Source organism: Chiloscyllium plagiosum, chromosome 25 (assembly GCF_004010195.1).
Source record: "Chiloscyllium plagiosum isolate BGI_BamShark_2017 chromosome 25, ASM401019v2, whole genome shotgun sequence".
Classification (NCBI taxonomy): domain Eukaryota; kingdom Metazoa; phylum Chordata; class Chondrichthyes; order Orectolobiformes; family Hemiscylliidae; genus Chiloscyllium; species Chiloscyllium plagiosum.
The window spans coordinates 472,905-487,361 of record NC_057734.1 but is presented as its reverse complement, the minus strand read 5'-3'; the positions used below and the strand labels follow the sequence as shown (position 1 = coordinate 487,361).

General features: G+C 44.8%; 1 protein-coding gene across 1 annotated transcript in view; it reads left to right on the top strand.

The window, feature by feature from the left end:
* ncor2 (nuclear receptor corepressor 2) overlaps window positions 1–14,457 on the top strand; it is a 199,489-nt gene that overhangs the window by 132,899 nt on the left and 52,133 nt on the right. The window contains exons 20-22 of the mRNA XM_043715247.1: window positions 1,420–1,540; window positions 11,852–11,987; window positions 13,875–14,026. Of these exons, the coding sequence (XP_043571182.1) occupies window positions 1,420–1,540; window positions 11,852–11,987; window positions 13,875–14,026 (409 nt within the window). The remainder of the gene's footprint in view (window positions 1–1,419; window positions 1,541–11,851; window positions 11,988–13,874; window positions 14,027–14,457) is intronic.

Sequence of the window (14,457 nt, the reverse complement as noted above, 5' to 3'; positions counted from 1 at the left end):
AGGAGAATGAGGGGAGATCTGATTGAGGTATATAAAATGCTAAAGGGAGAGGATGAGGTGAACGTTGAACAGATGTTCCCCATTGTGGGACAGTCACAGATAAGGAGTTATGGATGTAGAGTGAGATAAGGTAGGTTCAACACTGGGATGAGGAGAAACTACTCTCAGAGGGTTGTGACTCTGTGGAACTCACTGCTCCAGAGTGCAGTGGAGGCAGAATCAATCAAAATATTCAAAAAAGAAATGGATATGTTTCTGATGAAAAGCAGGATCATGGGCAATGGGGAACAGGCAGGAAAGCGGAGTTGAGATCAGGGTAAGATCAGCCATGATCATGTTAAATGGCAGAGCAGGTTCAAAAGGCTGAATTGCCTACTCTCCCTCCCCCTTATTGGAAGGGTGTGGAAGCTTTGGAAAGGGTTCAGAGGAAATTTACTAGAATGTTGTCTGGTATGGAGGAAGAGCTTACAAGGAAAGGCTGAGGGATTTGAGGCTGTTTTCATTAGAGAGAAGAAGGTTGAGAGGTGACTGAATTGAGACCTATAAGATAATCAGAGGGTTAGACAGGGTGGACAGCAAGAGCCTTGGATGGTGATGGCTAGCATGAGGGGACATAGCTTTAAATTGAGGGTGATAGATATAGGACAGATGTCAGAGGTAGTAGGGGCATGGAATGCACTGCCTGCAACAGTAGGAGACTTGCCAACTGTAAGGGCATTTAAATGGTCATTGGATAAACATATGGATGAAATTGGAATAGTGTAGGTTAGATGGGCTTCAGATTGGTTCCACAGGTCGGTGCAACATCAAGGGCTGAAGGGCCTGTACTGTGCTGGAGTGTTCTATGTCCTATGTTCCAGTGACGAGTGTGCAGCCTCCTGGACTATACCCATTCTTTGATCAGTATCACTAAAACAGATTGGCATCTTATTTCATTGACTTTGAAAGTTCTTCATTTGCTGTGATTTCTAGTTTAACCTGACCACTGGTAACCTAACCTTACCAGTGACTGTAAAGTTAATCATTTTCTGATCCGAGATGAGGTGGGTTCTGTTTGTGACCCTGTACCTAGCCTCTCCTCTGAACATTTTGGAACCATTGCAATTAATCTAACGGTGGAGTTGAGGAATCTGGGCAGATTGTCCCTGAGATGGGATCAGTGATGGTTGTGGTGCTGGGTCTGCTCTGAGCAGGGGTTTTACAGTCAGAGAAACAGTCATCTTGGCTTCACCACAAGGTCCAACTCAGTCAGCTCAATCACTGGCTAAATCAACCAGATCAGGGACCATTCAGAAACCCACGCAGAAAGACCCAAGAGAGACCATTCCTTTTGAAAGTGATTGGTATGACAGGCTATGTCTGCCTGTGATGCAGATTGTGTAACAGTGTAATCCAGACTGTGGTTGTTTTTGTTTTCAGGGGCCTGTCTCCCAGACCTCGTTTGTTAAACCTGACCTGTGATGAGCGGATGCATTCTGACCCCCAGAAGCCTCTGGAAGTTGAAAAGTGGGAGAGCACAGCAGCAAACATCCCAAACCTGGTGAGTATGTGAGCATGAACCAAGTCCTTTTACCTCTCAACTTGACACAATGCCACCCTCCAGAAGCATCACCTGATCTGAATCTCAAACTGCGACTGCACGAAATACAGTCTGTTGTCAAGGATGTGCTGACAGGAAAATTTGAAAATACCAACAGAATGACACAAATGTAGGTTTATGAAGGGAATTCATTTTGACAAACTGACTGGAGTATTTTAAGGATGTAGCAAGCAGATTAGATAAGGGAGAACTGAGGATGTGGTTTATGTGGATTTTCAAGAAGCTTTTGATAAAGTCCCATATAAGAGATTAGTGTGCAAGTTCAAAACCCTGGGATTGGTGGTAATGTACTGACATTGATTGGGAATTGTTTAGTTGGTACGGACCAGAGAGTTGGAATTAATGGGAATTTTACAAAGTGGAAGGTGGTGACCAGTGGGGTAGCCCAGGTTCAGAGCTTGGGTCCCGGCTATTCACAATATAAATCAACAACTTGGATGAAGGAATTGGGTGCAATATTTCCAAGTTTATCGATGACAAAACTAGGTGGGAGTGATGACAAGGACATAAGGAGACTTCACAGTGATACAGAACAAAATAAGAGAGTGGGCAAATACATGGCAGATGCAGTAAATTATGAATGAATGGAGCATTGTCCACTTTGGTAGGAAAAGCAAAGTGGCCAAGTGTTATGTCAAAGGTCATAGACTGAGAAAGGTTGATGTATAAAGGAAACTGGTGTCCTTGTAACCTAATTGCTGAGGTAAGTAAGCAGTTAGCAAGGTAAATGGTATGATAGCCTTCATTACAAAGAGTTTGAATACAGGAGTCAGGTTGTTTTGCTGCATTTGTACACGGCCTTGCTGAGACCACACCTGGAGAACTGTATACTGGTTTGGTATCCTTACCAAAGAAAAGATGTACTTGCTTTGAAGGGAACTTTCGCCAGAACCATTCCTGTTGTATGTGGAGGGATTGGTTCAATTCACTCTAGTTTAGAAGAATGAGAGAGAATGCACTGAAATGTATAAAACTCTGACAGGGCTAGATAAATTCGCTGTAGGAGTGATACTTCCCTAATCATGGAGTTTACAGCAAGAAGTCACAATTTCAGGATATGTGGTAAGTAATTTCAGACTGAGATGAGGAGAAGTCTCTTCGCTCAGAGGGTAGTGAAGGTGAGGTCACTGAATATATTTAGAACATAGAACGTTACAGCGCAGTACAGGCCCTTCGACCCTCCATGTTGTGCCGACCTGTGCAATTAATCTGAAGCCCATCTAACCTACACCATTCCATTATTATCCATATGAATGTCCAATGCCTATTTAAATGCCCTTAACGTCAGCGAATTTACTTCTGTTGCAGGCAGGCAGTTCCATGCCCCTACTACTCTGTGAGTAAAGAAACTACCCCTGACATCTATCCTAAATCTATTACCTCTCAATTTAAAGCTATGTCCCCTCGTGTTGGCCTTCACCATCCGAGGAAAAAGGCTCTCACTGTCCACCCTATCTAACCCTCTGATAATCATATACTTTTCCATCAAGTCACCTCTCAACTTTCTTCTCTCCAACAAAAACAGCCTCAGTTCCCTCAGCCTTTCCTCATGAGACCTTCCTCCCATACCAGGCAACATCCTGGTAAATCTCCTCTGAACCTTTTCCATAACTTCCACATCCTTCCTATAAGGTGGTGACCAGAACTATATGCAATACTCCAGGTGCGGCCTTACCAGTGTCTTGTACAGCTGAAGCATGACCTTGTGGCACTGAAACTCAATCCCCCTCCCAATTACCACCAATACATCATGTGCCACCTTAACAACTGTATTAACCTGGGTGGTACCTTTCAGGGATTTATGGACCAGGTCACCAAGATCTCTCTGTTCATCTACACTGCCAAGAATGTTACCATTAGCCCAGTACTCTGCATTCCTATTACTCTTTCCGAAGTGAACTACTTCACACTTCCCTGTATTAAACTCTGTTTGCCACTTTTCAACCCAACTGTGCAGCTTATATATGTCCCTCTGTAACCCACAACTTCCTTCGGCACTATCCACAACTCTGCCTACCTTAGGGTCATCTGCAAATTTACTAACCCATCCTTCTACGCCCACGTGCAGATCATTTCTCAAAATGACAAACAGCAGTGGCCCCAAAACAGATCCTTGCGGCACACCATTCGTAACTGAGCTCCAGGGTGAACATTTCCCATTAACCATCACCCTCTGTCTTCTTTCAGCAAGCCAATTTCTGACCAAACCGCTAAATCGCCTTCAATCCCATGCCTCTGTATTTTGTGCAATAGACTACCGTAAGAAACCTTATCAAACGCCTTACTGAAGTCCATATACACCACATCAACCGGTTTACCTTCATTCCCCTGTTTTGTCACCTTCTCGAAGACCTCAATAAGGTTAGTTAGACATGACCTACCCTTCAAATTGACTATCCCTAATCAAATTATTCCTTTCGAGGTGATTATAAATACTATCTCTTATAACCCTTTCCAACACCTTGCCAACAACTGAAGTAAAGCTCACTGGTCTATAATTACCAGGGTTGTCCTGACTCCCCTTCTTAAACAAGGGAACAACATTTGCTATCCTCCAGTCTTCTGGCACTATTCCTGTAGACAGTGACGACGTAAAGATCAAAGCCAAAGGCTCTGCAATCTCCTCCCTGGCTTCCCAGAGAATCCGAGGATAAATTCCATCCACCCTAAGGGACTTATCTATTTTCAGATCTTCCAAAATTAATAAAACCTCCTTTTTGTCAACCTCAATCCCATCTAATCTAGTAGTCTATGTCTCTGTATTCTCACTAGCATTGCCCTTTAAGTGCTTCCCCTATGTCCTCAGATTCCACACACAACTTTCCACAACTGTCTTTGATTGACCTTGATCTTACTCTAGTCATTCTTTTATTCCTGATATACCTATAGAAGGCCTGAGGGTTTTCCTTGATCCTATCCGTCAACAACTTCTCATGTCCACTCCTGGCTCTTCTTAGCCCTCTCTTTAGATCTTTTCTAGGTAACTTAAAACTCTCAAGCTCTCTAACTGAGCTTTCACACCTCATCCTCGCATAAGCCTTCTTCTTTCTCTTGACAAGAGCTTCAACTTCTTTAGTAAACCATGGCTCCCTCTCTCAAGTATATGCCTGATAGGTATATACTTATCAATGACCACAATAGCTGTTCCTCCAATAAGTTCCACATTTCAAGAGTGTCCATCCCCTGCAGTATTCTTCCCCATCCTATGCATCCTAAATCTTGCCTGATTGCTTCATAATTGCCTTTCTCCCAGTTATACCACTTTCCCTGCGGTATATACCTATCACTGTCCATTACTATTGTAAACATAACCGGAATATGGTCACTATTGCCAAAGAGCTCACCTATCTCCAAATCAAACACCTGACAGGGGTCATTCCCCAGTACCAAATCCAATATGACATCTCGCCTTGTTAGCCTGTCTACATACTGTGTCAGAAAACCCTCCTGCACACACTGAACAAAAACTAACCCATCTAAACTACTTGAACAATAGTGTTCCCAGTCAATATTTGGAAAGTTAAAGATCCCCCATAACAGCTACCCAGTTATTCTCGCTCCTATCGATAATCATCTTTACTATCCTTTCCTCTGGAAACAATCCCTGGAACTATTCGGAGGCCTATAGAAAACTCCCAAAAGGGTGGCCTCTCCTTTTCAGTTTCTAACCTCAGCCCAAACTACCTGAGTGGTTAAGTCCTCAAATGTTATCTCAGCTACTGTAATACTACCCTTGATTAACAATGCCACACCCTCCCCCTTTTACCACCTCCCCTATTCTTGCTGAAACATCTAAATCCCAGAATCTGCAACAACCATTCCTGTCCCTGCTCTATCCATGTTTCTGAAATGGCCACAACATTGAAATCCCAGGTACCAACCCATGCTGCAAGTTCACCTACCTTATTCTGGATGCTCCTGGCATTGAAGTAGACATATTTCAAACCAACATCCCGATTGCTGGTGCCCTCTTGTGACCTTGTAAACCTATCCCTGACCTCACAAACCTATCCCTGCCCTCACTACCCTCCACCTCCTGTACACGGGAACTACAATTCAGGTTCCCATCCCCCTGCTACATTAGTTTAACCCCCCCCCCCAAAGCATTAGCTAATTTCCCCCACCCACCAGGATATTGGAACCCCTCTGGTTCAGGTGAAGACCATCCTGTTTGTAGGGGTCCCACCTTCCCCAGAAAAAGCTCCAATTATCCAAGAATCCAAAACCCTCCCTCCTGTACCATCCCTGTAGCCACATGTTCAGCTCCACCCTCTCCCTGTTCCTTGCTTCACTAGCACATGGCATGGGCAACAAACCAGAGATAACAACTCTGTTCCACCCAGCTTCTACCCTAACTCCCTGAATTTCTGCCTTAGATCCCCACCTTTCTTCCTACCTCTGTCATTGGTGCCTAAATGGACCACAACTTGAGGCTGCTCCCCCTCCCCCTCACGGATCCCAAAACCACAATCAGAGACATCACGACCCTTGGCACCTGAGAGGCAACACCCCAACCGTGAGTCTCTCTCATTCTCACAAAACCTCCTATCTGTCCCCCTAACTATGGAGTCCCCAATGACTAATGCTCAGCTCCTCTTCCCCCTTTCCCATTTCCCTTTGAGCAGCAGGGACAGACTCTGCCCCAGAGACTTGTGCCCCATTGCTTACCCCTGGTAAATCCCCCACACCAACAGGAGATCCCTGCACTACCTGCCGATTCCCTTTCCTACCCCTGTCGGTAGGTGACCCATCTACATTCTTCACATGGCTGTGGCGTAACTACATCAGAAGTATTTAAGCCTGAAGTAGATAGATTTATCAAGACTGGAGGTGTCGAGGGTATGGGGAGAGAGAGTAAGAGTCTATTATCAAGGCAGAGGATCTGCCAAGATCTTGTTGAATGGCAAAGCAGAATTAAAGGGCTGAATGGCCTACTTGTTTACATGTCTCTCTATTTCTGCTGCTCATATTCTAACTCATGCCAATTTCTGTTGTCCTCTCAGCCCATGTGCTCACTGACCTACACTGACTCACTGTCTGACAATGCCTTGATTTTAAAACTGCACCACTCTTGTTTTTAAATTTTTACCATCTCTCCTCTAGCCTCACAACTCCCTGCCATCTTTCCAGTCCCTGAATTCTGGCCAATTCTTCATCAGATTTTATTCCCTCCCTTTCAGGTGTCATGGCCCTCAGTTTGGAAATTCCCTTTGAAACCTCTCTGTAACTCTTCCCTCCTCTAATTCCCTCCTTAATGCCTCCCCAGTGGTCATGCTTTTGGTCACCTTCCTTAATCTCTCCTTACTTGGCTCAGTACCAAATTGCTTGCTACTGCTCCTGTGAAACATTTTGGGGATTTTTGAGCTGTTTTTGCTGTTTGGTCTCCGTTGCCTTGACTGGGGAAATAATTGGTGAAACAACCCTCATGTTGCTGAAATCCCCACCTCGGGAGTCAGTGTCACCAGCTGGGCAAGTTCCTGCTGGGGAAATGTTTCTCAATCCCAGTCACTGTCAAAATCCATCGATGGCAAAGAGACAGGAGCCAAGCTTTGACAGAGTTTAAGTTGGATTGACCGTCACTAGCTGGGATTACAACCCAATTAGAAAGGGGTACTTGGGAAAAGAACCAGCTTCTCAAATGTCCTCAGGGTCAAAGTTCATTCTGGGTTGAATGTCCGTGGGACCCTCTAATTACTCAGGCATGATTCTAAAGCAGTATTGTTTGTTTGTTTGACCAATGATAAGAATTATTGAATGATAAACTGTTGAATTCATTGAAACCAATGTTAGGAAAAGTGCTGGATTGAGACCATTGACTCTGATGAAAAATCCCAGTTTCCAGAGGTTGTGACTCCTTCCACTCATTGGATCATGAATCATTTTGTGAAGTGGTTATAATTTCTTCAGCCCCTGAACATTTTAAATTAATGATTTGATTATTTTAGTAGCAGGTAGTTTACCACTGATAGTCAGAGTCTCAGTTTCTGCTGTGCTGTTCTGACTGACCTATTCCTCACTGCCCTTCTCTTTGAGAAACAATTTCTCACTGTCTGTGTCATCATTTAGCAGAGAGTGATATCCCCCCTCTTTACTGACCTTCTACATGAGCAACTCACGTAGTCCCTCTCATGAGTTTGGTTATAGTCCAACAGGTTTAATTGGAAGCACTAGCTTTCGGAGCGACACTCCTTCATCAGGTGGTTGTCAACTACCTGATGAAGGAGCAGCACTCCAAGAGCTAGTGCTTCCAATTAAACCTGTTGGACTATAACCTGGTGTTGTGTTATTTTTAACTTTGTACACCCCAGTCAAACACCAGCATCTCCAAATCATGATTTTGGAAACTTCTATCAAATTTCTTCATAACCAGATGTTTATTTTGATTAGTTCTGATTTGGATGTTGCTAAGCAATTTAACTGTTCCAAACCAGATGTAAGCATGTGCACTGTCCTGTACACTGGCCAATGAGTTATCTTCCTCAGGTTAGGTCTAGTGGGACTTGTTTGCCGTCTCGAGTCCTTATACCAGCAGCAACTACAATGGTGTGCCGGCTTGGATCCTGAAGAAACTTTTAACCATTTGGCTGAGGCTTGGCTTTGTTTTGGGACTTTGCTGTGTGCTTTTCAGGATATGTCTTGAGTCAGGGTATGCAATTGCCTTCAGGGCAGAGGTGGGTACTGCAGATGCTCTAACCTATGCAATTGCTTTCAGTCAAGTGGTGTTCGCCAAGCTCTGACAGTCTGGTGGGGTGACCACTTCCATTGGAATACCTTGCAACTCATAAGCTCCACTTCCCACATTTTCAAATGATAAAGTCGGTTGTAGCGCCTGTTTGAAGTCCGTGCTTTTCATAGAATCATAGAATTCCTAAATGGTGGAATTTAGCCCATCAAGTTCACACCGACCCTCTAAACAGCATCCCACCTAGACCCACCCCATCCCTCTAGCCTGGAATTTCAAATGGCTAATCCACCTAGCTGACACATCCCCAGACACTATAGGCAATTTGGCAGGACCAATCCATCTATCCTCTAACATGGTGACATCATTAATCCCACTCTCATTGCCACTGAAATAACTCCACGGAGGCTGGTATCCTGTCACCAAGTCAACCTTTATTACATGTGAAAAGTCCTTGATAGTGATCCAGCTCCCTCAGAGCCCCTGACACTTCTGGTTTTAGCTGTCAGTCAGGGCTCCCTGACTGGACCCGATTAACACCTGGCCGACCTTGTTACAGTCAGTGTAGACTTGGATAGAGGATTGGCTGGCAGAAAACAGTGTGTATGCATAAATGGGTTATTTTCTGATTGGCAGGATATATTGAGTGAAGTACTGCAGGGGTCTATGCAGGGATCTCAACATTTTACAGTTTACGTCAATGATTTAGACAAGGAGACAAAGGCATGGTGGCTAAGCACATAAACAACATTAAAAAAAACAGATTGGAAAGTACATTGTGAAAAATATACAAAGGAGATGCAGATGGATAGCGAGAGATTGATGAGTGGTTAAAAATGTGACAGATGGGGAATGACAGAAGGAAGTGTAAAGTTATTCACTTCAGCAGAAAGAATGAAAAGGCAGAGTTTGACTTCAGTGGAAAATCGCATAAATGAGGGAGCTGGGTATTTTAGTGCAAGAGAAGTTAGTAAGCAGATCCAGCAAGTAATCAAAATTACATATCGTCCTTTACTACAAGAGGAATTGGACATAAAACCAGGGAAATTGTTATACTGGGCATTGGCGAGACCACATTCAAATATTGTGTGCAGTTTTGCTTTCTATATTTGTGGAAGGATGAATGTGTGGTGGAGGCAGTTCAGAGGAGGGCTTGCTGGACTGAGACCTGGAATGAGCAGATTGTCCCTGTGGAAAGATTGGACAGACTGGGCTTCTTTAGAAGAATAACGGATGACTTGACTGGTTGACAAGGCAGACATAGAAATGAGGTTTCCTCTTGTGGCGAGTTCAGAGCTAGGGGGCACTGTTTTAAAATTAGGGGTCGCGATTAGTACAGATGAACATAATTTAAAGTGGGTCTGGAGTCATATGTAGGCCAAACCAGGTAAAGACGGCAGATATTACAACATACAACAGTTGGTCACATTGACACACTGATACCATTAAATTTCTGAATTTACTGAATTCAGATTTCAGCAGCTGTTATGGTGCATTAACCTGGACCTTCTAATGCAGTGACATTACCACCACGCCATCACCTCCCACCTTGTATAGTTTTAGTAAAATCTTCTGATTCTTATACTCCATTCCCTTTGACATAAGGTCCAACATTTCATTTGCCTTCCCGATTACCCGCTGAACTTCTTGTTAACTAGCTTTTTGTTAACTTTGAGTGAGGGCTCCCAATTACCTCAACATTCTGCAATCTGTCTTCATTTAAGAAATATTCAGCTCATCTATTCTTCTTGCCAAAGTGCAGAATCTCAGTGCATTATATTCCATCTACCAAGTTTTTGCCTCCTCGTTTAAACTATCTTTATCCCTCTGCAGACTCTGTCATCTTCACCACTTGACTTCCCAAGTATTTTTGTGTTATCTGCAAACTTGGTGAGAGTATATTCAGTTTTCTCATGCAAGTCATTAATGGATATTATAAATAATTAAAAGTCGATGACAAGCCTGGAATCTTTATCAAAGACATTTGGAAGTCTATGTATTCACAACAGCTACATTTCTCTCTCTCTCTCTCTCTCACTTCATCAACAAACCTCAGTCAAGTTAATTGAATACTGTTTAAGAAACGTGTGCTAGCTTTCCTCAGTATCCATATTTTTTGAAATGTCTGTTAATGTTGATTCAGATTATTCGATGGAGACTTGCGCTCCTGGAATGGGAAGGGTATTTAATTTGGGTGATGGTGGTGTTCCAAATGCCGTCACCTTCCCATATTCTATCAGAATTTAGCTCTGGGCGAGAAGGCCTTTCGTTAACCTTTGTGCCCCACTGCCAGGTGAAACCCTTAGTGACGATCAAGGGCCTGGAAGCTGCTACCCAATGCTCATTGCCAGGGAATGGTCCATCGACTATTGGCAATCAATGCCTGACCAAAGCCCTGGACATCCAACAGTAACTATTGTTGGGAGTCACTCCTTGCCTATCCATCTGACACTCCCTCCTCCCTCTCCCCAAGACGCCCAACCAAAGAACTGCCCCACACATCATGTCCCTGCTCTTGAGTTCTTCAAAATCCTGGAGCTGCTCTTCCACCCCAGCCACTACCCCTACAATGGCCCTGTTGAGTGAATATCTTGCCACACTCTGGTCAGTAGCTCTGGATGGTGGGACCACTCTCTCCCAGGGGCTTGGCTTCAGGAGAAGAGCCACCAAAGGTCTTTCTCAGCTGGGCAGCCTGTGCATCTGTGCCCCACTCCTGGAAAAAGGCAGGTCATCACCTTCCATTTTCTAGATCAGAGTGGTGCTGGAAAAGCACAGCAGGTCAGGCAGCATCCGAGGAGCAGGAAAATCGTCTTTTCGGGCAGGAGCCCTTTATCAGGAATAGAGGCAGAGTCCCTGAAGTGGGGGAGAGATCTCCACTCCGGGGGCTCCCTGCCTCTATACCTGATAAAGGGCTTTTGCCCGAAACAACGATTTTCCTGCTCCTCAGATGCTGCCTGATCTGCTGTGCTTTTCCAACGTCACTCTAATCTAGAATCTAGTTTCCAGCATCTGCAGTCCTTGTTTTTACCACCTTCCACTTTATCTCACATCCCACCCATTCCTGGTCATTTTATCAAACTTACAGAATACACAGAATCCAATCCTTTTCAATTTCACAAGTTGCCAGTGAGTAACTTAGCTCCTCTGTCAGCATCTTCACCATCTTCTCTGAGGGCAGTTAGGGATGGGCCTAAAGATGGCCTCTCCAAGACCCAAAATGAGTACAACATAAAAGATTGCAAGTATGTTGAATAGCTCAGTTATGCTGCCTGTGTCCATATGTAAATCCCTGTTTGGTCTCTAGGTGACCTCTCTACTCCTTTCATCACCTTGTTGCTATTTATAAGCCAGTGGAAGATTTGGATTTACTTTTACTTTAGCTACCAGTCTGCTCTCATGTCCCCTCTTTAGATTTTTTGTCTTGTTTGCCAGGATCACCATGTCAGGATAACGCTGGATAATTCATGACTGTTCATTAAGTCGAGAAGTTTAATTTCATAGGCATTTCCCTGCGTGAAAAGAGAATGAAATCTGAATCCCAATGTCTCACCCAGCATTTACTTTTCCAGACCCCTGCACTATATGAATCACCCCAGGGCGATGGAAGGTGGAAGAATCATCACAGGCTACTCCAGTTAGAAAGAGAGAGCTGGGAGAGATCTAGTTCTCTCAGCAGAAACAAGAGCCTGCCCAAAGAAGTTTCAGGTAAGTGTGAACGCCACTAGGTCAGCGAGCTGCAGGAAGTGAACGACTGTCTTGAAAAGTATTCAGGAACAGAGTTATTTTACTCTCTGTATTCGGCTGCAGCTCATACCTCATACTGAGGTGGTGCCATCAGAGGTTTAGCACTGAGGGAGTGCCACATTATCAGCAGGACAGTGCTGAGGGAGCCCCACTGTTCACTCCCTCTGCCATGACCTTATAGTCGCAGTAATGTATACATCTGCAGTAGCTCATCAAAGCTCCTTAAGTAGCATCTTCCTTGAGACATCATGGTACAGCCACCTCCTCCCTCAGGCAAGTTTTGATACTGAATCAGTTTTGAGTCTGAGCTGACTCAGGGCAGTTGTGATCCTAAGGATGATGCTGGAATTTAGATGAAAATATCACTGACTCTCACTCTTGTTGGAATATTGCAAGCTGTCATCTCCTTCCTTCGGGAATCATAGAATCTTATTATGTGAAAGCAGACCATCGAGTTTACACCGACCCCACGAAGAGGATCCTACGCAGATCCACCCTCTACCTGTAACACTGCTATTCCTATGGCTAATCCACCTAGCCTGCTCCTCACTGGACAAGTACAACGTGATCTTGATCAGATGGGCCAATGGGCCAAGGAATGGCAGATGGAGTTTAATTTAAATAAATGTGAGGTGTTGTATTTTGAAAAGGCAAATCAGGACAGGAGTTTTACACTTAATGATAAGGTCTTGGGAGTGTTGCTGAACAAAGAGACCTTAGAGTGCAGGTTCATAGTTCCTTGAAAGTGGAGATGCAGATAGACAAGATAGTGAAGAAGGCATTTGGTATGTTATCCTTTATTGGTCTGAGCATTGAGGTGTTGGGAGGTCATGTTGCAGCTGTATAGGACATTAGTTAGGCCACTGTTGGAATATTGTGTGCAATTCTGGTCTCCCTCCTATTGGAAGGATGTTGTGAAACTTGGAAAGGTTCAGAAAAGATTTACAAGGATGTTGCCAGGGTTGGAGGGTTTGAGCTATAGGGAGAGGCTGAATAGGCTGGGGCTGTTTTCCCTGGAGCGTCGAAGGCTGAGGGGTGACCTTATAGAGGTTTATGAGAGCATGAGGGGCATGGATAGGATAAATAGACAATGTCTTTTCCCTGGAGTGGGGGAGTCCAGAACTAAAGGGCATAGGTTTAGGGTGAGAGGGAAACAAATTTAAAAGGGACTTATGCAGACGGTGGTATGTGTATGGAATGAGCTGCCAGAGGAAGTGGTGGAGGCTGGTACAATTACAGTATTTAAAAGGCATCTGGATGGGTATATGAATAGGAAGGATTTAGAGGGATATGATCCAAGTGCTGGCAAATGGGACTAGATTAGGTTAGGAGATCTGGTTGGCATGGACGAGTTGAACCAAAAGGTCTGTTTGACTCTCTGATTATGGACAATTTCCTATGGCCAATCCAGTTAACCTGCACATCTTTGGATTGTGGGAAGAAACCAGAGCACCTGGAGGAAACCCACACAGACATGGGGAGAATGTGCAATCTCCGCACAGTCATCCAAGAGTGGATTCGAACCTGGGTCTCTGGCGCTGTGAGGTAGCAGTGCTAACCATTAAGCCAGTGTGCTGCTCCAGGTTGCTGTTGAGATGCCTTCTTGAACCGGTGCAGTCCATGTTCTATAGGAGAACCACAGTGTTCTTAGGGAGGGAATTCCACAACTTTGATCCAGTGACAGTGAAAGAAAGGTGATATATTTGTGAGTCAGGATGGCAAGAGCCGGCAAGCTTTAAAAATCCTCTAGGCTTTTTTGAAATAAGACATCACTGAATTGATCTAAGTGTGAAAACTGTTCCCCTCTTGTTTCTGACAGCCTTATTTAAATATTGTTCCTCATATCAGATTTCCAGCTGAGTCACCAAGTCCCGATCAGTGTGTATGAGGGTAAATGGCCCTCTCAATCAGAGCGAACACATTACATCACAGGACCCCCACCCCTCATTCCAACATCCAGGCAGCAGACTGGAGCTGAATGTCAAGACCCCATCACTCAGGTAAGGGGACTAGTGAGGGTGGGGTGACTATCTCCCCAAAGAAATTGTGAGGGGAGGGGAGTGATCGCCTCGAGGATAGGGCTGGGATTGTGAGGAGGGGGAGTGATCTCCTCGAGGATAGGGCTGTGATTGTGAGGAGGGGAATGATCGCCTCGAGGATAGGGCTGTGATTGTAGGGGGAGGAGTGATCGCCTCGAGGATAGGGCTGGGATTGTGAGGAGGGGGAGTGATCTCCTCGAGGATAGGGCTGGGATTGTGAGGGGGTGGAGAGTGATCTCGTCGAGGATAGGGCTGGGATTGTGAGGAGGGGGAGTGATCTCCTCGAGGATAGGGCTGGGATTGTGAGGAGGGGGAGTGATCTCCTCGAGGATAGGGCTGGGATTGTGAGGAGGGGGAGTGATCTCCTCGAGGATAGGGCTGGGATTGTGAGG